Raw genomic sequence first — 22,115 nt, 5'->3', positions numbered from 1 at the left:
ATCATGTATCAATATTGAAACTGGTTGCTACTGCCTCAAGACTAACCAGCAACCGCTTCAATATATTTGTGGATAGGACATTGACAAAAGGTGCTAACACAAGCTCTTCTCTGTTTATTTTCATCCTGGTTGTGAAGCACGGTCATATTTGATTTAACTCCCTGTTAATAAATAATTATCATCTCTGTGCACCATTTTATGTGTAAAATTCTCAATCTTGCGGGGTGGGGGGATTGAGAGTCTGTCCATGCCTCGCCTTCTCTTCCCCCTACAGAATAACAGGCTGCTTGGTTGCTGCTTGACAACCACAGTTTTGGATGTGGTGGGACAACACAGCAACTCCCGCAAGGGGTGCCCTAGATTTCTTGAGGCAGTTTTGCAGCCAGTGAGGAAAATTACTGACAGTCTGCCTTCATAGGGATTACTGTGCAGCCTAGAGAGAAGTGGAACAATGCATCACTCATCCTTTCTTGTACTAATAGTCCAATGGTCAAACATCAGGTTCATTACTTAGTTAAATTGACCAGAAATTACCACAATATGTATGTATAATCATTGATATCTAGTGCTGCCAACTCTGGGTGGGTATATTCCTGGAGGTTTCATCACATGACCTTCAGTACTCCGCCCCAGACTCCTCCTATTGGTCTATTGTCCAGCCGCAGTGCCTTCCAACAGCCAATTGGAAAGCGAACGAACTCTTAACTAATTAGAGTAACCTTAGTCTTTTTTTAACCCCCCTTCAACCACATCGCCAATATTTTTGTACGCAAAGTAAACGCGCAAGTATTCAAAGAAAATGAATAAAATACACAATTTTGTTTAATGTCCCTATGACTTTTTTTTCTCTCCTGAAGATTAATTTTTAATTCCTCAGTCCAATCCGGGAGGGTTGGCAACGCCAGTTTTGCGAAATAACGTAATCAGGTTGAGGTTCCAACTGGAACTGTCACCTCCGGCAGTCAGCATTAAATGTTACAGTATAAGTTGTATCTGATCTGTGTTGTTATTTGTCTGACATTAGAGTGAAAGTCTATAGAATTGAGTTCGCTCCCTTGTTAAAGAGGCTGGAGTGGGCTGAACCTTCCCAGATGTTTTTGGATGAATTTAAACCAGGAGCCAATCGCGATGGAGCTATTGTCAAAATCCGTTGAAGAGGTGAAGTTCGGGATAAGTAGTGGGTGTGGGAAACCGGCTCGACTGCTTTCTGCAGCCAATCGGCTCTAGAGTCAGTGGTTTGAATCATTTGTGGATTAGTTTCAGTTCAAAGGAAGGAGAGCCGCGGCAGTGACAGGAGTTAGGCTACTCCCTGCAGAGCGATTTTTACCAGCAGAAGACCCAGATCTCTGGGGATTTAAGGGACCAGAAGAAGACCCAGATTTTTGGGGATTTAAGCAGAAGACCCAGATCTCTGGGATTAAAGGACCAGCAGAAGACCCAGATCTGTTGGGGTAAGGGACTGGTAGCAGGATCAGGGTCTAAAGGTTTTGACTCCACCTGTCCTACACCATGAATGACTCCCAGTGTTTGGATGACCTGCCAATAGTTCCCAGGTGGTCAATTAGCGCCAGGCAGGAGGTGGGGCTCAGGGAATTTTACAGCGAGACCCAGCGCCTGGCTTTGGAAGAACTAATCTCCGGGGGCGAGGAGGCTTATACTGCCTTCCTGAAGAAGGAGAGGGTCCAGGGCTTCCTGTCGGCGGATGAGATCGCTGGTATATTGCAATCCACCATTAGACCCAACGAGTACGACAGCGAGTCACTTGACCAGACCTTCACTGGCTCCAACGATTACTCCTCGGGCACTTATTTCCCCGAAGCCTCGGACATTGAGATCCCGTTTCTGGACATGGGCTGGCCCTCATATCCAGCCAACTGGTACAGGGGAGTGACCGAGGTGGAGGTGTATTTCCAGCCTAGCTATGGCGAGCTCATCTACAGCTGCAAGGAGGCGATCAGGAAACTCATCAGGAAGGCACAGAAGGTATTGACATGGGGATCTGGCTAGTCTGGAAACTTAAAAAAGGTTCAGAGCATTCCATGTGCATGATTTGTTTAATATTGGATCATTCATTTAAAAGACTGACTTCTATCTAAAATGTTAAATGTTGAATCCTGCAGATGAAGAGCTTTCACAAAGTGGCACATTACAGGTTTTTCAGCAAAGTTAAAGCCCATTGAATAAAAGGGACAATGGCAGCATAGATACAAAACTGACTGAGTGACAGGAAACAGAGTAATGGTGAACAATGTTTTTTTTGGACTGGAGGAAGGTATGTAGTGATGTTCCCCAGGTGCCAGAGTTCGGACCCGTGCTTTTCTTGAACTACATTAATGACCTAGACTTGGGTGTGCAGGGCACAATTTCAAAATTTGCAGATGACACAAAACTTAGAACTATTGTGAACTGAGAGGCAATATAAAATTAAGGACTCCGTTCTAAAGGGGATGCCCGAGGACAGGGACCTAGGGGTTGTTACGATCGAGGTGGGAGGAGTGCACTGTTAATTCAGTCCCACTTCTCCACGGGCCACAGCATATCAACAAATTTTCCCACTTCCTGAAATAGCCAATTAGATACTCTATTTGTGCCCAGAATAAAGCGTACTAACCAGGTTTCTTTAATCAACAACAAAATATGTTTATTATAAACCAAGTCTTAACCAATATTGAAGTATGTACATATACAAATCGAAATATTAAAGCCATGTATTATTATCCTAGTCCTCACGCACGCGCACATACATCCAAAAACTGGTTAACTGGGGAAAAAAGGGATTTTGGATCACAGTTGTTACAAAGGAATAAAAAGGAATTTTAAAAAAAATTACTGAAAAGATATGCAAGTCCTTTTTTGGCGAGGTGGCCCAAAGTCAAATAGTTGGATGCCCCTTGGAGTCTTTCCAGGCGAAGTTGATGAACAGTCTGTTTTGTGTAGGTGTTCAAAGAAAGTCAACTGCAGCAGCTTCGCATAGGTCTTCCATCAGGTATGTAGCGTCCGTTCTCGCACATATTCGATGCAAAAGTCCTTTTTTTAAAGATGCAAGGTTTCTGCAAGCATTCAGGATGTCTTCGAAATTACAAGGGGCAACAGTACCACTTCATACAAGCTTTTGCTTTTCCAGAGCAGGGATTCTTTAAAGAGAGGTAATAGCTTTCTGCTTTTTCTTCTGAACTCCTGGCCGGTCCATCTCAAATTCCAATTGGACTTTTTAAAGTTCAAAAATGAAACCATTTTTCCAAGCAAGTCTCATGCTAAGTCATAAATTCTCTTTTGTCGTAACAAAGGTCAAAACTCCCTGTGGTTTCCTTGAAATCACCTGTTTTCCAATATTTGTGTACTGGTCAAAACCAGGAACTTCTTGTTGACATTTTTTTTTAAAAAAGCATCCATAAAGTTCAGCCATCTCCAGATGTTTCAATACCCATGATTTTTTTTTTTCGTTTTTAAAAAAAAAAGATTCCCAAGTTTTAACAAAAAATATGGACTCTCGTTATAGGTGCACAAATCATTGAAGATGGCAGGGCAGGTTGAGAAAGTTGTTAATAAAGCATATGGGATCCTGGGCTTTATAAATAGAGGCATAGAGTACAAAAGCGAGGAAGTTATAAACCTGTATAACACATTGGTTCAGCTTCAACTGGAGTATTGTGTCCAATTCTAGGCACCATACTTTAGGAAGGCTGTGAAAGCATTAGAGAGAGTGCAGTAAAGATTCACGAGATTGGATCCATGGATGAGGAACTTCAGTTACATGGATAGGTTGGAGAACTTGGGGCTGTCTTCCTTGGAGAAGAGAAGATTAAGAGATGATTTGATAGAGGTGTTCAAAATCATGAGGGGTCTGGACAGAATAGATGGGTGAAATTGTTCCCATTGGCAGAAGGGTCAAGAACCAGAGGACATCAATTTAAGGTGAATGACAAAGAACCAAAGGTGACCTGAGGAAAAACTCTTTTATTCAGCAAGTGGATAGGATATGGAATGTACTGCCTGAGTGTGGTGGAGGCAGGTTCGATCAAGGCCTTCAAAAGAGAATTGGATAATCAGACGCGAGAAAATTTGCAGGGCTACAGGGAAAAAGGCAGGGGAGTGGGACTATCCGAGTTGCTCTTGCGGAGAGCCTGCATGGACACGAATGGTTGAATGGGCTTCTTCCGTGCCATAAACCATTGTGTGATTCTATGAATGGTGATAGTGTAGTGAGCCAAGGGTTTGCAGCTTTGATTTTTTTTTTCCCCATGAGGTATCCAATCTGAATCCAACGGGGTGACCTTTGAATGGTATCACAGATCCTACAGGTTTGCCAGATGTTTTCTGCCCTGGATTTTAACATGTTACCCATCAAATTTGGACTTATGATTTGAAGCCACCAAGACCTTTGGACAGGCTGTTCTCAAAACAACTTTATTAGCAATGCGCTGTTTTTTTTTCTGAAGGCAGTAGGTGTTCAAAAGGGATTGGGCTTCACCTAACGCCTGTGATCTTTGGTCGGTACAAAGCAGGACCCTCGACATGGTAATTGATCTGAGCAAATCCCCAGTGGCCACTATTCGGGAAAAAACATTCTGCACCAGGGTCGCTATTGGAATTGATTGTTTCATTGAATAGCAATGAAGGTCCTAATTTTTTTTCTTATCTTCCCTGTGATCTGACCATGTTAACATGCATGAAGGAAAATAATCACACCATTGGAATTGATCAACCATATAAAATAATGATGGGGTAGATAATTTAACACTGAATCCCGGAAATAACTCTTCACACTGAGGAATGGTGTTCCAAGAGGTGCAGAATTAATTGAGATGTTTGAAAAGGAGATATATATTTAGGAAGTAAATGTATCAAGGATATCAATGGATGTGAGGAATTTAAATGATGGTGATAGAGCTACCATGGGTAACAAATTAGTATAATAGGCTTTGGAATGGGGCAAGCAGCCTCCTCCTATTCATATGTTCCATCAGCTTAATTGAAAAAAAATGTGCTGCAGGAGCTCGGCTACCATGTTTTATTCTCTGTTCATTCTGACATATTAAGATTGCAATGAAAAAGGGTTAAGACAATGAAAGGCTAATCTGCTATTCAGTGAAGTGATTAATCAATGACCGTAACAGATCCTGCTGTGCACAATAAGGTCCAAACTTCTGTGGCTTAAATTTTGTAGTTGAAAACACAAGCTATTGTTCACTTAGGCATTAACACCTGCTATGGAATAAGATTAGTAAGCAGTCCTGTGCATTGCTTATTTAGTCAGAGTCATAGAGAGATACAGCACTGAAACAGGCCCAACGAGTCCGCGTCAACCGTCAACCACCCATTTATACTAATCCTACATTAATCCCATTTTCCCTCTCGCATCCCCACCTTCCCTCAATTCTCCTGCCACCTACCTACACCAGGGGCATTTTTTACTATGGCCAATTTACCTATCAACCCACAAGTCTTTGGCATTTCTTTTTGCTGTTTTTGAAAAAGCATGTGATTTATAAATGGTGAGTTTTTGTGAACCATCTCAACTAGAGATTTTTAAATGTTGTTTGCATGTTTTTAAACAATGGAGTTAGTTGGTCATTGGCTGCTCCTCAGGAAAGAAGGGGAGTGTGAGATGGACGTTTGCTGCAAAGAAAAATATAAAATACCACAGATGCTAGAAATCAAACAAAACTAGAAAATGCTGGAAGCTGCGGAGAGAATAAAAAAGATAACTGGTGTTGGCATTTGCTCAGTTGGTGGCACTCTCACCTGAGTCAGAAGGTTGTGTTTCAAGTCCCACTCCAGAAACTGGAGCACGAAATCATCTAGGCTGACGCTCCCAGTGCAGTACCGAGGGAGTGCTGCGTAGTCAGGAGGTACCATCTTTCAGATGAGACTTAAACTGAGGCCCCAGCTGCCCCCTTTGGGTGGATGTAGAAGATCCCATGCACTGTTAGAAGAGCAGGGGAGTTTTCCCTGATGTCCTGGCTAACATTTATCCCTGAATTAACACCTAACATCATTATTTGGAAGTTATCATTTGCTGTTTGTCGGACTTTGCCAATTGGCTGCCACACTTTCTGACGGTACAGGATACTTTAAAGTCTAAAAATTGACTGTAAAGAGCTTTGGGACATCCTGAAGTCATGAAAAACATTGCAGAAATGCAAGTTTGTTCATTTGTTCTTTAAAGTGGTTATAATCTTGAAGACGTCACCAAACTGAGCTTTGGTTAGTCTGCTGAATGGTAAAATGGCCCCACCATGGTAAATGGGAGGAGTGGGGATGCTGATTAAATGGCAGCAGCAGCAAGAAAGAAAACATTGCTCCTTAACCTCCCGTTAGGCCGATTTTATACCATTGCTGTGAGTCTACCATTGTTGCCATGGAGATGGCAGAGTTGGTAGTAATAAGAAGCAGCTTGGTGTTTGTATGTGTGGTTTATAGAGAGGGTATTAAGTCTGAGAGTAAATTACAAGGTGGTGATTCACCCTCATGTGACAGATGTTCAAATAAACAGAGTAAAGCTTGAAAGGTTTCAGTCATGTGAGCCCTCTAGATTGGATTACAGCCTGTCGTTCTCAGACGCAGACCCAATATAAAATATATATGTACACGTGTTTATCAACTGCTTTGAGTGATGGTGTAAAATAACCCTGAAAGCTGGAGTAACAGGTTCTTTCAGATAGGTTTTTAAAATTTGTTCATGGCAAGACCAGCATTTGTTGCCCATCCCTAATTTTCCTTGAGATTTTGATGGTGAGCTGCCTCTTGAACCGCTGCAGTCCTTGCGATACAGATACTCCCGCAGTGCTGTTAAGGGTTCCAGGATTTTGACCCAGTGACATTGAAGGAACAGTGGTATGTTTCTGAGTCAGGATGATGTGTGACTTGGGGGGGGCGGGGGAGGGGAAACCTGCAGGTGGTAGTGTTCCCATGCATCTGCTGTGCTTCTAAGTGGTGGAGATCGCAGGTTTGGAAGGTGCTGTAGAAGGAGTCTTGGCGATATGCTGCATTGCATCTTGTTCATGGTATGCACTGTTGCCACTGTAGGAGGGAAAGTGTAGCGAATTCCAATCACACCCCTCCGTAACGTGAAGTATTACAGTTTTCATAATAAAACTCCGAATATAGATTATGCACTTTTTAAAGCACTGTAAGCTTTATTTTAGTTATCCCCCCAATTTTCTAGCTGGTTACTTCCATTCCCATCCTACTTTATCCCATTCCATTTTACAGCATTTATAATCTTTTCTCCCACTGCCCCAACACCTTTCCTCAGCTTGACTGAAATTGTAGATCACAAAACCTTTCATCAATTTCAAGCTTTTAAAAACTTGACCACAGGCCATTAAACCCAGCAGCTACTTTTTTAAAAATAGTAGTTATTATATGGGTCTCGACGTTTACTTGTCGTTCTCCCCTCCCTTTGTTTTGGTTAGATCTATAAAGGGCTGTCTTTCCTTCCCGTTTTAAAAGCTTTTCTTGTTTCCTTTTATCTTGCACTCATCAAGACAGATGAAAGAATGCCAAATTTCAAAGGGTGCAACATTTATACTGCATGTGAAAAGGGTGCTGAATCGTTGGCAGGTCAACTCTGGTTGTGGCATTGCCACAGTGAGCCACATTGTGCTTTCTAGAAACTACATATATTCAAACGCAGAGACCTGTCTTCTGTTCAGGCGTTGTGCCTTTTTTGAATTAAACAAAAGCGTGGGAAGCAATAGTTCCCTAGTGCATTCTCCATGGCAATGTCTTGACAAATCAGCACCCTTTTCTCATACAGTATAATTGCTTCTCCCTTAAACATTTGGCAGACTTGGTGTCCAGGTGCATAAATCCCTGAAGGTTGCTAACCAGGTTAATAGGGCTGTTAAGAAGGCATATGGTGTGTTAGCTTTTATTAGTAGGGGGGTCGAGTTTCGGAGCCACGAGGTCATGCTGCAGCTGTACAAAACTCTGGTGAGACCGCACCTGGAGTATTGCGTGCAGTTCTGGTCACCGCATTATAGGAAGGATGTGGAAGCTATGGAAAGGGTGCAGAGGAGATTTACTAGGATGTTGCCTGGTATGGAGGGAAGGTCTTACGAGGAAAGGCTGAGGGACTTGAGGTTGTTTTCGTTGGAGAGAAGGAGGAGGAGAGGTGACTTAATAGAGACATACAAGATAATCAGAGGGTTAGATAGGGTGGATAGTGAGCGTCTTTTTCCTCGGATGGTGATGGCAAACACGAGGGGACATAGCTTCAAGTTGAGGGGTGATAGATATAGGACAGATGTGAGAGGTAGTTTCTTTACTCAGAGAGTAGTAAGGGCGTGGAACGCCCTGCCTGCAGCAGTAGTAGATTCGCCAACTTTAAGGGCATTTAAGTGGACATTGGATAGACACATGGATGAAAATGGAATAGTGTAGGTCAGATGGTTTCACAGGTCGGCGCAACATCAAGGGCTGAAGGGCCTGTACTGCGCTGTAATATTCTAATTCTTGCATCTGTCCTGATGAGCGCAAGACAAAAAGCTTCGACAGCATGTCTCTTTTTCAGTAATACTTAAGTTCTGCTCTACCAAGTGACTGTGTTTCTTTTACCTCCTGAAGTTGTAACAGGCTACATATTATTTGCCTGGTCCTATGTTGCCTTTGTAAACACTTCAGAAATAGTGTTGGTTACTGCCACCCATGTACTTTTTTTAGTAATGGAGTTGATGCATTCTAACTTGCTTAATGTTTTTCCCTTTCTTAACACAGTGGCCCCATATAATCTTCCTCTTCTCTAATCCCCTTCCAAAAAAAGTTGAATGTTAAACATCTGTTTCTTCATTTCAAGCTTTCCTGGAGAGCATTGATGGCAAGCAGACTCAATTTAAAATATATGTGTATGTGTATTTGTCAGCTGCCTTTGGGCAATGGTGTAACCTAACCCTGAAACCTCTGGAGTATCCACTTCTTTCAGATAGTGTACTGTAGTCATGTAATAGGATGGGTATTAGTTTGAAGGAATCTTTATTTGAAAGAGGTAAGCCTATGGTATCAAAGATAGACTATATTAAACAAGACAGAAGACTTCAGTGATGATGTGTGATGTGATGGCTTTCAGTAACTGCTGCCCAAGTCTCCTTTTCTCCATCCTCTGCTGCTCCCGACTATACGATAATGACATACATTACACACATAGGGAATGCCGAACCTGCTGTGGCAAAGCCATAACTATGGGTAAAGGGTGGGGTTCTGATTGCAAAAGTACACCTCCTTCCTCTTTCTGTCCCCTAGCACAAACCCCCTGTAAAAATCTGAAATATCAAATTCTAATTGTCTTTCCCTATTTTGTCCTGTAGGTTATTGCCCTGGTAATGGACTCCTTCACGGATATCGATATTCTCAAAGACCTTCATGAGGCTTGGAGTAGGAGACGTATCCCTGTTTACATCCTTCTCGACCACTCTGGGCTCCCACAGTTTCAGCAAATGTGTCGGGATGCTGGTGTCTGGGTGAATGGGGAGAGGGTATGTATTTGAATGGAGATGATGTGTGATGCACCCCTTTCAAAAAACGTAGCTACTGTACATCGAGTGCACACTTTCTGAGATGGACCTCGCCCAGGCACAGAGTTTTGAAGGGGGAGGGGAAGAGCAAAAATCCAATATGAATTTTCCATTCTCCTTGGGGGGGGGGGGGGGGGGGGTTTGCGGTGGTAATAATGAGCACAAGCTCTGATTCTCCCACACTCCAACACAATACCTGAGGCACCAATGTACTGTGCTGTGCTCCCCTCTTCAACTTCACCCACCCCAAAAAATAATCAACACGTAAATCACTTTCACCTGGAAGGAGTGATTGGGGCTTTGGACGACGAGGAAAGAGGAAGTGAAAGGGCAGGTGTAGTATCTCCTGTGCTTGCATGGAGTGGTACCATAGAAAAGGTGGGTGGGGGGGGGTGGTGGTGGTTGTTGGGGGTGACTCCAGAGTGGACCAGGGTGTTGCGGAGGGAACAGTCCCTTTGGAATGCTGGAAGGGAAGAGGTGCTTGGTGGTGGCATCATGCTGGAGGTGATGGAAATGGTGGAGGATGATCCATTGAATATGGAGGCTGGTGGGGTGGAAGGTAAGGAGAACGGGAATCCTATCGTGGTTCTGGGAGGAAGGGAAGGGGTGAGAGCAGAAGTGCATAAAATGGGAGGGACATGATTGAGGGCCCTGTCAACTTTGGTGAGGGAGAGTCTTCAGTTGAGGAAAAAGGAAGGCATATCAGAAGCGATGATATGGAAGGTCGCATCATCAGAACAGATGCGACGGTAACAGAGAAACTGGGAGGATGAAATGGGAAGCAGGGTGAGGTGTCGTTGATGTAGCTGTGGGTGTCAGTAGACTTATGATAAATATTCGTTGATAACTTATCCCCAGAAATGTAGACCTTTTTGTTATCCTCAACATGAAATTATGAATGTAATCCATTTTATGTATGTATTTTACAAAAGTGTTTAGCTGCTATAAATTTGCATCTGGTTAAGAGCCTCCCTATCTTCAGTGCAAAGAGGATGAGAGCCATGTTGTCATCGTACTGCCTTGTGTGATACTAAACCAGACAAGCCAAGATAGTACCAGGTTCACCTTTCATTGAATCATATAATGATACAGAAAAGAAGGAGGCCATTTGTCCCATTGTGCCATGCCAGCTCTTTGAAAGAACTGTCCAATTAGTCCTACTCCTCTGTTCTTGCCCCATAACCCTGCAAATTTTTCCCCTTCAAGTATTTATTCCAATTTTCTTTTGATAGCTATTATTGAATCCACTTCCACTACTTTCGCAAGCAGTACATTCCTGATTATAACAACTTGCTGCATTTATATAACAAAAAAAAATAATTCCACTTTCTTTCCAGGGCAGTTATTTGATCGTGGTCAGGAACCTCCAGCTCCACCATTCCCCCCCACCCACCTCCCAGACATTGAGGCCCAACGATAGTGCCCCACCATTCTCTGCTTCCCATCACCTCTGTATGGCTCTGTACTATGTTAAGTAGTCTGTCTTTATCAAATGAGATGGAGACACACTCATTAACATGTGTGTCTGTGGTCTGCTCAGATCAGCCTTGTTTCCAATTGACTCATTTGCTGTCTTTCCAGAAGATGAGAGTCCGCACAGTAACGGGATGCACTTACTGCACAAGAACAGGAGCCAAAGTTATTGGCAGAGTCCATGAAAAATTCATGTTAATTGATTGTGATAAAGTAGCCACAGGCTCCTACAGGTAAAAATTAAATGGTATTTTTATTTTAATCTATGAATATTCTGCAGTCCGTCTACATTTTAAAAAAAATTCCACTAGCTGGTTTTATCCTCATTTAGTTCTGTAATATTGTGGTATGATTGATCTCCTAAAAGTGGCTGTCCATTAAATTGTCTCTTTCAAGGGGGAAGGGGAGTGAGAGTGCAAGAGTTCAGTGAATGTTCTATGCCAGGATGTAGGGGAGGTGTGAAAGAAATGTTCTCCTGTACCCCCACCCATGCCTGCAGTACTGTCTTGAGGTGTGCTTCCGCCAGTCGTTCTCTAATGGAAGGTTTATTTTTAAGCAGCGGTACATAATATTGTGTGAAGGTATCAGTCATCTGCAGTATTTAATGCCAAAGCTGATTTCGGCCTCCTTGGAACAGGAAGCTGAAAGTCAGCCTTGGTTGCCACTCCGATGCCTTCTAAGGTACAATAGTATGTGATGCTTGTAGGCTCACAGTTTAAGAAGAACCATTTGGATGAGGCACCAGATTGGCAATGGTACTGACCCTCAGCAAGAGTCATTGACTGCAGGAGAGAAATTAGGATTGAGGGGAGAAAAATGTTATGGTCAATGTGAGTTAGATTGAGATTGTTCTGCTGCCTGTCCTTGAAGCAATGACTGCGTGTAACTTTTAAAATCAGGGACTATCTTTTTTTTTCCACTCATGTTTTGCTGTCTCCCATACTTCTGCAGTTTCACTTGGACTGATGGGAAGCTGAATCGCAGTAATCTGACTGTACTGTCGGGGCAATTGTCTGAGTTTTATGATGAAGAGTTCAGAATATTGTATGCCCAATCAAAGCCAATACCAACAGATCATGGGAATCATGTCATCTATGAAGCAATTGCAGCAAAGAGGCTGCTGTCTAAAGAGCCCACTGTCACTAATGCCTTGAAGCAAAGAATTGTGACGTGTACTCCAAATAAGTATAAACTTGAGGCCCTGGAGATAAATGCTGAGAAAAAGCTATGCTCACATAGGTCTATTAGCTCAGAGGGCAGCTGTGTGTCTGAAGTATCTACCCTCAGTGATAAAGCCCTGCTTAAGAAAAAAAAGCTGCTCGAGCTTAAGGAAGTGAAGAATGTTTCTACACAGACTGAGCTGGAGGTGCAGCCAGGGATTGTCATGCATGGTGCTTCCACACAAACTTGTATTTTGGTGAAGGAGGTGGAAATCCAAACTGCACTCCTATCAAATTCGAGTGTGACTCAGACCACTGCTTGTTCTGGAATCGTCATGCAGGCTGAAACTGTAAATGCTCCTGTGTCGCTGTCGCCCACAAAGATGTCAGATACAGAAGGATGTCTAGCCAGTGGAGAGTCAACCAACTTGCCTAATCAGCCAGTTCCCTCCACAACAGAGTCCAGCGATGGTTCAAGTAGTTCATTGTCCCCTGCTGCCTCTGAAAGTCAGGCGTGTCACGATTCTGCCAGTTATCCTCCCAAGGGCCTCCACAGCCCCAACTTCACTGTGAGGAATGGCTTTCAGAAACTCGCCAAAGAACGACAGTTCCATTACTCCACCATTCGCTCAAAACTGGACAGCATGTTTACCATCCTCTCGAGGAGCCGACACCTGAACAAGTTCCACAGCCGCGAGCTAGGCCAGTACGATGTGTGGGGCAGGGGAGAGTTGGTGCGCAGGAATGCAGTTTTGGGCTTCAGGGACATATCCACGTTGGCTTCTCTAGCACTGCGAAACTAAGCACCATTTCAATCTGTGCCCGATTAATTTTCTCCAAGGTTTGTGCAAATTAATCAGTGGTTGGTGGACCTTTTGCACTGGTCGTGCGAAATGTAGTTAAGGATTAGTGTCAGTGACCAGAACACTTTATTAAGTTTAGTGCTAGTTGAGCATGTTATTCTATAATAATATGTTCAGCTAGCAGGAAATACAATGTTGTTTGTGCCAGCATTTCTTTGTATGAGGGAGAAGGACTGTTCCTAGTGTTGACACATAACCTCCTTCTAAACTAAATGTCTTTTTAAAAAAAAGAATCTCTGTCACTAAGTGTCAGCTGTGGCTCAATGGGTAGCACTCTTGCCTCTGAGTCAGAGGGATGGGGTTCAAACCCCACTCTAGAGACTTGTGCACAAAATTCAGGCTGGTACTCTAGGTGCACTCCATTGTCTGAGGTGCTGTCTTTAGAATGAGACACTAAAACAAAGTCCTGTCTGCCCTCTCGGGTGAATGTAAAGGATCCTGTACAGTCAAAAGAGTGCAGCAATCAAAAGCACTGAAGGTCATGAAGGTGTTCTATAAATGCAAGTCATCTTTTCCTGATCTGTAGTGCCTTGATATATTTTGATATTCAAAGGTCACGGGTGTGAGGATGAACTCAGAAGAGTGAAGATGTTATGAACTGAGAAAAACCATCCCAGGTGCTAGTGATAACAACTGCAGCAATTTGAAAACAAGTTGGGATCTATCCTGGAGCACTTGAATGACTCATTCAGATTTTGAATTTGAGGTGTGTTATTTTGAAAAAGCAAAATAAAATATGTAGAGTTGAATATAAAAAATGCGAATGGAAATATTCAATCGCATTGTCTCAGTTGCAATTGGGAATTACAATTTTGATATTTAAATCTTCACTTCTCTGAAGCCTGACAGTACTGAAATTGAGAACATTGTTGACTAGGTCTTCAGGTTGAGAGGAGAACTGAGAGGGTGTTTCTCTTTTGACCACAACTGCATTCAGTCCCTAAATTTAGGAGCTGACTTGCATGATTCCTCAAAGAGTAGTAGGAACAGGAAGACTTTTAGATGGGTAAAGATGTCTTCCATAACTTTTGTATTATAGGGAATGACATTCTGTTTGTATCATTTTTTTTACAAATAATTTACAGCACAGGAACTGGCCATTTGACTCAAATGGTGTATGCAAGTGTATATGTTCCACACGAGCCTCCTCCCACCTTACTTCATCTAACCCTATTGTTATATCCTATTATTCCTTTCTACTTCATGTATTTTATCTAGCTTCCCCTTATAGGAATCTATGCTATTCGCTTCAACTAGTCCACATGGTAGTGAGTTCCACGCTTTCACCACTCTCTGAGGATAGTTGGTTCTCATTCCTTCTTGGATTTGTTGGTGGCTATCTTTTATATTTGACCCCTAGTTTTGGACTGTCCCACCAGTGGAAATATCTTTGCCCTGCCTCACCTAATGATTCTGATTAAATGCCCTTAAAATTCACAACAATTAAAAAAAGTTATGTTCAAGTTTAGGGATGTTGGTTTTGGACACTCTCCATTTCTAGCACCCGGGTGGGTAAAGGCTGAAATCCTTGTTAACATTAGTACAAAATTAGATATGAGTTTAAAAAGTAGTGGAAGAATTTCTGTCCTATTGTCAAACTCTGGTATTTCCAGGTCAGGTATTATACCAGTTGATCCTTCTATTCAGCCCCAGCCATATGACACAGCCCTAACCTCTGCACCAGTGCGACTGTTTGTTTTCACCATATCAACTATCCTGTAGCTTCTCCTGAGCTGAAATAGCAATAAGAGATGGCCTATGTACATACAGCCATAAGAAATGACTTGAGACTGCCTTAACTTTTCACTACCAGATCCTTAGCAGATGGAGTCTGAAAATCCCAGGTCTCCATGAAAGAGCCAGTATCAAATTCACTGCGTGAGCCAGAACTCCCTGCCTCAACTATTCTAACTCATTGTCTACTGATGATGGATTCATTCTTTTATAAAATTATTCTCTGTGCCATATGTATTCCATAGCAAGACCAGTTTATAATAACATTCTATTTTCAAGTCTATCAGTAAATAACCTACTATAAAATGTAGCATCTGATGATTGGCAAGAACACTAACCCACCCTCTGCTCAGGGTGTTTGAACAACCATTTGCAAACTGCCTGAAAAAGAAACCCATCTGCCCCTAATCTTAGCAGTAAAAAAAACAAACATTGCATTATTACATGCTATATTGTCCTCCATTCCCAGCCTTGGAGTTTAAGGGTTTTGCTTGTAAATGACATATAAAACTGAGACTGACTATATAGTGCCTTACCTAACATTTTGCCACTTGTGTTAATACCTCAAATATTTAAATGGGGCTGATGGTGTAAACTTGGTGTCTATTTAATAGGTAGCTGGGATATTTGATGCTGCTAATGTGTCCCTGGTGTATTTGTTTATTGGCTGTACTATCAATTTTGTACATTTATCTTTTTATATGTTTATCTTTGGTGTTGATGTGTGGTAAAATTAATGAGTTAAAAGTTCACTGCCACTCTGGGCTCCCGGACAGAAATTCAGCTGTTGCACTTTCAAATTATTGAAGTTCCTTCATCTGGGGATCCTTGCTGTGGGAAAACTGGAGGAACGGATCTCAACCACACTTAGTTTCAGAATTCTAGCTACAGTGGTTTCCGGCATCAATGCATAGGCAGCAAGATCGGCCAGCAATGTATATTTTTAAAAATTGTATTCCCACTCCGTTTAAATACTGATGATTCTTTAATTCAAAACTAATGCTGATTTTTTAAAAATGTGTATTATGGTGTTTGCTTTGTTTAATTGGCAACTATGACTTTGAACCAAGGATTATTTCATAGAATTCCAGAGTTCCATTTTGGAAGAGTATGCTGTTCGGCAACTGTTTTTGTACTGAGTTGTATATTTTAGTCAATATAGTTGAAGGTGGTGGCTGAGTTAACCTAAACACTAAGCGGTACAGGGAGTTTGTTAATAAAAGTCTTTACAGAAAAAATATCACTTGTGTTTTTTCATTTCTTTTAGCAATGTGAAATGCACTGATATTTCTTTACCCAAGAAAATAAGGAAGAGACATCTTTATTTTTTTAATACTAGAAAGCTTCCAGTATTACTTCTATATATGGGTTGCTATAAGAGTGAGTCTTCAGGGGTATGGAGCAACAAGCTATTGATGACTCATACATTCCACATGCTTACAGGAATTGATCTATAGATTTACTGAAATAACATTACTACTTGCAACAAAGATACTGTAGGTATATATTTCAGACTTTGACTCATCTATAAAGGATGCATAGAAAGGTCAATAAATCAAATTATATAATCCCTAAGTGTGTCCAGTCACAATTCACTTCTTTCCCCTTGTTCAAGAACAAAGTTCTGATTATCGTTAGGGGTTGATTTGAACCACAAATCGTTTTCTCTTTATTTTAACAGGCAGAGATTGATCATCTTAGCTGACAGGATAAATCCTGATGGCAATAATTGACCAATTGTAATATAATGTCACTAGTAGACCAATTGATATGCAAATAAGCATTGATTATTTTTCACCAGCTCCAGTGACAACCACCTCCCCCACATAAAAGTCGAGAATGGTATAATGTAAAGATCAATTGTTGTATATCGATATATTACATATTAACATGTAAATGGCATTCATGAGCCCTACTTCGGTTGTTTAGAGACTTTTATATGTACTAATTGTGAAATTCTCTTGTAAAATGCACTGAAATTATTGATTGCTTAAATTACTCTATTTTATTGTTGGGGCTCTCAGTCGCAGGCATGACGCAGCTGTCAAAATGGTAAATTATGCAAGGTTGTTACCGGTTGTTTTAAAAGTAAATCAGTGTATTTCAGAAGGGTTTTGAATGAGGTTGATAAACCATTCCTCTCATTCTTGTGATTTATGACAATCATTAATAATATCTGTTACATTGCCGAACATGTATAGGAATGTTATTAGTATTGCCAACTAGCACAATTCTATCTTGAGAAAAGCCACGTGTCAAGATTTTGATATTAAACTCTCTGCATGATCAGTATTATGCATTGTTGATGTGTTGGTCTTGCCTCCTCTCTCTTCTCAGTGTTTGACATCTCCATTGCCACTACCTTTCCTGATCAAGTTTTGTGCTTTTCTTTCCCCAGTTTCCTCCCTTCACATTCCCCTCCCCTTCCCCTGCCCCAGTAAATCTTTCAGTAAAACTTTGTATTTTATACTTGGATAGTATACTTGGATAGTGGCCTCAGTACCTTGCTCTATGGCAGCAAGGCCTGGACAACGTATGTCAGCCAAGAGCGACGTCTCAATTCATTCCATCTTCGCTGCCTCCGGAGAATACTTGGCATCAGGTAACAGGACCGTATCTCCAACACAGAAGTCCTCGAGGTGGCCAACATCCCCAGCTTATACACACTACTGAGTCAGCGGCGCTTGAGATGGCTTGGCCATGTGAGCCGCATGGAAGATGGCAGGATCCCCAAAGACACATTGTACAGCGAGCTCGCCACTGGTATCAGACCCACCGGCCATCCATGTCTCCGCTTTAAAGATGTCTGCAAACGCGACATGAAATCCTGTGACATTGATCACAAGTCGTGGGAGTCAGTTGCCAGCGTTCGCCAGAGCTGGCGGGCAGCCATAAAGGCGGGGCTAAAGTGTGGCGAGTCGAAGAGACTTGGCAGTTGGCAGGAAAAAAGACAGAGGTGCAAGGGGAGAGCCAACTGTGTAAGAGCCCCGACAAACAAATTTTTCTGCAGCACCTGTGGAAGAGCCTGTCACTCTAGAATTGGCCTTTATAGCCACTCCAGGCGCTGCTCCACAAACCACTGACCACCTCCAGGCGCTTACCCATTGTCTCTCGAGATAAGGAGGCCAAAGAGAGTCATCTTGATGTCACAATGTAGTTAATTGTTTCCTAATACAAAGATAAAGATTTAAATAAATATGCTCCATATAGTACAATATAAGATTTACATAAATTTTTATTTGAACTGTATATTTTGTTCCAATACTTTCAATAAATCTTTCAAATACTTTTTCTACTTTCTTTTGAAGAAATCTTAAACTTTAGTGGATTTAAAAAGAAAATGTACTTCATACAGAGGTGTCAAATATTTTCTCCTTGTGGGTCACTCAGTTGCTTAACATGGAATCTGCTGGCAGTATATTAAAAAGTACAATGCTGCTACCAATTGTGTGGACTTGCTTACCATGGCTCAGGATCTTTTACCCTTTTCAATCAGACTTGAGTTTCTATTTGACTGCAAATTTGCACATTGTCTCCCAAATCCAAGTTATTTTTGAAAAGTCTTGGATATAACACATCCTTCCTGTACTGTCACAGTGAGTCTTTCCCCATATTTCTTACTGTTAATTATACCCCTATTGCTATAAAACAATGTATGGGTTAACTTGGCAGAAGCAATGCCACAGGAGGGCTTCCATTCCACATAATGAAAAGCCAGTGCACCATATATCAATGCCTGTCAATTCCTTTTATCACAGATCTCTGCCTGCTACCTGACACATGGTTTCCAATCCATACCTCTAGATTATCCCCAATTCCATGCATCTCCATCTTATCCATTTCTTGTATGGGACCTTATCAAATGCCTTTGAAAACCCATGTATATGACATTCATTGATCCTTCTGTATCCATCAAGTCATTGACTATCAAAGACTCCTATTCAGTTCAACATAGCCTACCTTCCAGCAAAACTTTACAGACTCTTCTATGTATTTATACTTTCCAAATGATCACTTATCTATCCTTAATGAAACTATTATAACAATCCTCTCACTGGGGACTCTAAACATAACTCTAAATTTAGTTGCTTTGTCCCTTTTTTTGAATAAAGGTATGATATTTGCCATCTTCCAATTTTGCTAACTTTGAATCTAGCATGTGCTGTAAGGTTAAAATACATCCCAACCTCCTTGCCTAAGTCTTACAATGGCAAGGGCCAGAAATTTTCTAGACATGAAGGCCCTGCCCACCGGCTGAAAATTTGGTGCGGGTCTGGGGAGCCAGGCTGGGATTTTTCGCCCTTAATTGACTTGGGCAGGCCTTCCATCTCCTTGAGGCAGGAAGTCCTGCTTAATGGAGCTGCTGGCGAGGCAAGTGGGGTTGGTTGGGGAATGTTGTGCTTTGGGGGTAGCCTTGCATGGGGAAAGGATGCCCGATCAGGTGGGCCACCCCCCCCAACCCGCAAGAAGGCCGTTTGGTTTTACCAGACGGGGCTCTGGGGCCTTTGCCTTCCTGCCACTGAGGGTAAAATACCCGCTGCCCAGCAGGAGGAGGTCCTTAAGTGTCAGATAATTGGCCACTTAAGGGCCTTGATTGGCCTGGGGCGGCAGGCTGTTTCTCGCTGCTGCCACCCTATGTAAAATTGCGGCGGGGAGGAGAGGTTCGGGAACGCCACCCCCCTCAATTGTACACCATCCCATGCCCCTGCCACCAGCCCACTCGGGGAGCCATAAAATTCTAGCTGAAGATTTGTTTGCCTTCAATTGTATAATCTTATAGTAATCCCTGTAGATTTCTCCCTATCACTGGCTTCTAGGTACATTTAGTATGGCATTTCTATCTCTGTGAAGAATGAAGAAAAATATGTATTTGGCAACTCTGCCATGTAATTGTAGTGTAAGGACCTGAAAAGGTTAATGTTTGAGACTGAGAGAGTAAACACCACCCGCTGTAATGATGATAATGTAATAGTCACGTGGGTATTAGGCTGAGAAGAAGCTAGAAGCAGCATTTGGTGTGCTGGCTAGATAGGCTTGTGGAGAGTGTAAATAGTTATATCTGTATATAATAAAAGAGTTATTCTTTAGCCCTACAAAGAACCTGAGACTTCTTCAGACAACACTCGATTAACACTACAATACACAACAGTAATTATCTTCTATTGTCATTCAAACCTGTTTTAATGGTCCACTTTTTTAACCACTGATATATTTATTGCCTTTACTATTACCCTTAATAAGCATCATTTCATATTCCTTCATAAGAGACTAATGTGGTTAATATTTCAAGTATCACTTCGTCAAGACCAATAATTTCTCTCAACTTATTCCAATTCCTCCCTCATCCCTTGACTGCTTGGAATGTGACTTTCTGTTCTTAAAGCCTAATGGTGCATTAACTTATGTTATGGTACTGTTTCCAGGATATTCTGTTACTATTTTATTATGTTATGTATTGGTTGGCATTCATCCATCTACGCAAGATGATGGACACGCAGCAAACAATCCATTTAGGTAGGGTGTCTTCTCTTGGTGCACCTTTGTTGATGGCTGTGAAGGCCAATCCTTGACGGGCAGGTTCTGCCATAAGTGCTACATGTGAAGTTGCTAAGTGATGCTGTGAGTTGTTTTTGACATTGACGCTTGTTGCCAAGCTGCTGTCACAACTGGTCATCGTGGTAGTGCACACCAGTCCATGGGATGTGGCAGCAATTCCCTCTTTTGCCAGCTAGTGACTCCCAAGTGTGACAGTCGACATTTAGGGCCTTCATGTCACGCTTGCAAGCATCCTTGAAGCGGAGCTTTGGGCGCCCCACTGGCCGTTTGGCCCCGGCTACCTCACCATACAGAGGGTTCTTGGGTTTACAACCGTCTTCCATCCTGTGGACGTGTCCGATCCACCGACGCCACCTCTGTTTGATGCGTGCCAGCATTCTTGGGATCTCTGCCTTTGAGAGGACTGCCACAATTGTGATTTTTGTCCTGCCAGGATATGCCCATAATGCATCGTAGACAGTGAAGATGGAAATTATTGAGCTGCTTTTCCTGGTAGCTGTAAGTCACCCATATTTCACAGCCATAGAACACAGGCCTTATAAACCATCAGCTTGGTCCTAAGAGTCAACTTGGTGTTATTCCATGCATGTTTCACAAGTCGGCCAAAGGCAGTAGCTGCTTACAATAACATGTATTACAATATTATGTATTACTATTATCTGTTCTATTATATTATGTTTTGTATTATATTGTATTATATTAGGTTACAATTATACTATGGTACTGTTCTCCCCCAGTTTATAAGGTCTGTTTCCACCTTTAAAAAAACCCATCTCTTTTAGATATTTGCTTTCTATTTTCAGCATTTTCTTAAAGCTGTGTTACAGTCTTGAAATAAACCAGGAGCCATTATTCATTCCCCTGTTTAGTCTACTGCAATGCAAATAATGCAAGCATTAGGAATATTATTTCCTTTAAAAAAAAATGTCATGTTAAACATCGATATTGTTATATCTGCGGAGAGGACATCCAATGCAAATTTGCACAGCTGACAGGAGGACGTGGAGAAGGAGGCTGACAGCTGATTGATGACGTAACAATGATTGACAGGTCTCCCGTGACCTTTCACACCAAGATGGCGGCGCCCATGTCAGCACCGAAGTTTTGGAAACCAGGTAAAAAATGAAATACTAAGGAAAATAAGATGAATTCCGGGACAGAAAGAGTGGGGTAAATTATTGTACAGTAACGGGCACTCTGCGGAGCCATTAAATAACTAAAACTTTTAAATTTTAATGCAAAGAGGACGGTCGACAGCTACAAGCAGAGTGGGTGTGTTATTTTAATATAGAAAGGGGAGTCTTGCAATACGGTGTCCGGGGAGCTGCTGACAGTCACTTGGTCTCAGTATTTCATTAATCTAGAAGATCTCCTTGTCCTTTTTTCCCTCAAATGCCCTTTCTTGCTGTGAATGTTCTACTGGTGACTTGTGTGTCAGGATTGAGCCTCTGGCCCCTGCCTGGTGTGAAGGACTTGTCATCACATTATAAAGAATTTGCATTATGCAAGCAACTTTCAACATTCTCAGAATGCCCCAGTGTGCTTGACAGCCAATGAACTTCCTTTTCAGTAGTCCCTCTGTTATGTGATAACCATGGCAGTCAATTTTGCACACAGCAAGATCCCACATATTATGGCAAATTAGATAAATGACTAGTTCATCTATTTTAGTGGTCTGGATTGCAGAGAAATATTAGTTCAGGACAGCAGGACAACTCCCTGATCCTTTTCCAATAGTGCTATGGTATGTCAAGCTATTCGTTTAACCTTTCATCTTGAAGACAGCACTTGTGACATTGTATATGTACTTGGGA

At 42.0% G+C, this 22,115-nt stretch overlaps 2 protein-coding genes across 3 annotated transcripts in view; both read left to right on the top strand.

Annotated features, from left to right (window-relative positions):
- The first annotated feature begins 1,196 nt into the window (after positions 1–1,196).
- On the top strand, positions 1,197–15,949 carry fam83d (family with sequence similarity 83 member D). Of its 2 annotated transcripts, none has more exons than XM_068048518.1 (4): positions 1,197–1,983; positions 9,309–9,476; positions 11,100–11,221; positions 11,940–15,949. In XM_068048518.1, the coding sequence occupies exons 1-4, from the start codon at positions 1,510–1,512 to the stop codon at positions 12,949–12,951; spliced, it is 1,776 nt and encodes a 591-aa protein (XP_067904619.1). In that variant the 5' UTR covers positions 1,197–1,509; the 3' UTR covers positions 12,952–15,949. The 2 variants fall into 2 exon arrangements, with proteins under 2 accessions (XP_067904619.1, XP_067904618.1); XM_068048517.1 differs by having other exon boundaries at positions 1,198–1,983; positions 11,097–11,221.
- Positions 15,950–21,365: 5,416 nt separating this feature from the next.
- dhx35 (DEAH-box helicase 35) overlaps positions 21,366–22,115 on the top strand; it is a 66,170-nt gene continuing 65,420 nt past the window's right edge. The window contains exon 1 of the mRNA XM_068048516.1: positions 21,366–21,416. Coding sequence (XP_067904617.1) covers positions 21,377–21,416 — 40 coding nt within the window. The 5' untranslated portion in view covers positions 21,366–21,376. The remainder of the gene's footprint in view (positions 21,417–22,115) is intronic.

This window comes from Heterodontus francisci, chromosome 16, assembly GCF_036365525.1.
Source record: "Heterodontus francisci isolate sHetFra1 chromosome 16, sHetFra1.hap1, whole genome shotgun sequence".
NCBI classification, from domain to species: Eukaryota; Metazoa; Chordata; class Chondrichthyes; order Heterodontiformes; family Heterodontidae; genus Heterodontus; species Heterodontus francisci.
This window is presented reverse-complemented; position numbering and strand designations above follow the sequence as displayed.

Excerpts from the sequence above, each read along its gene's own strand:
- fam83d (XM_068048517.1), top strand. The coding sequence starts at position 1,510 with ATGAATGACTCCCAGTGTTTGGATGACCTGCCAATAGTTCCCAGGTGG. Across the intron at positions 1,984-9,308 it reads TCATCAGGAAGGCACAGAAG|GTTATTGCCCTGGTAATGGA; the intron begins GTATTGACATGG and ends TTTGTCCTGTAG. Across the intron at positions 11,222-11,939 it reads GTAGCCACAGGCTCCTACAG|TTTCACTTGGACTGATGGGA; the intron begins GTAAAAATTAAA and ends ATACTTCTGCAG.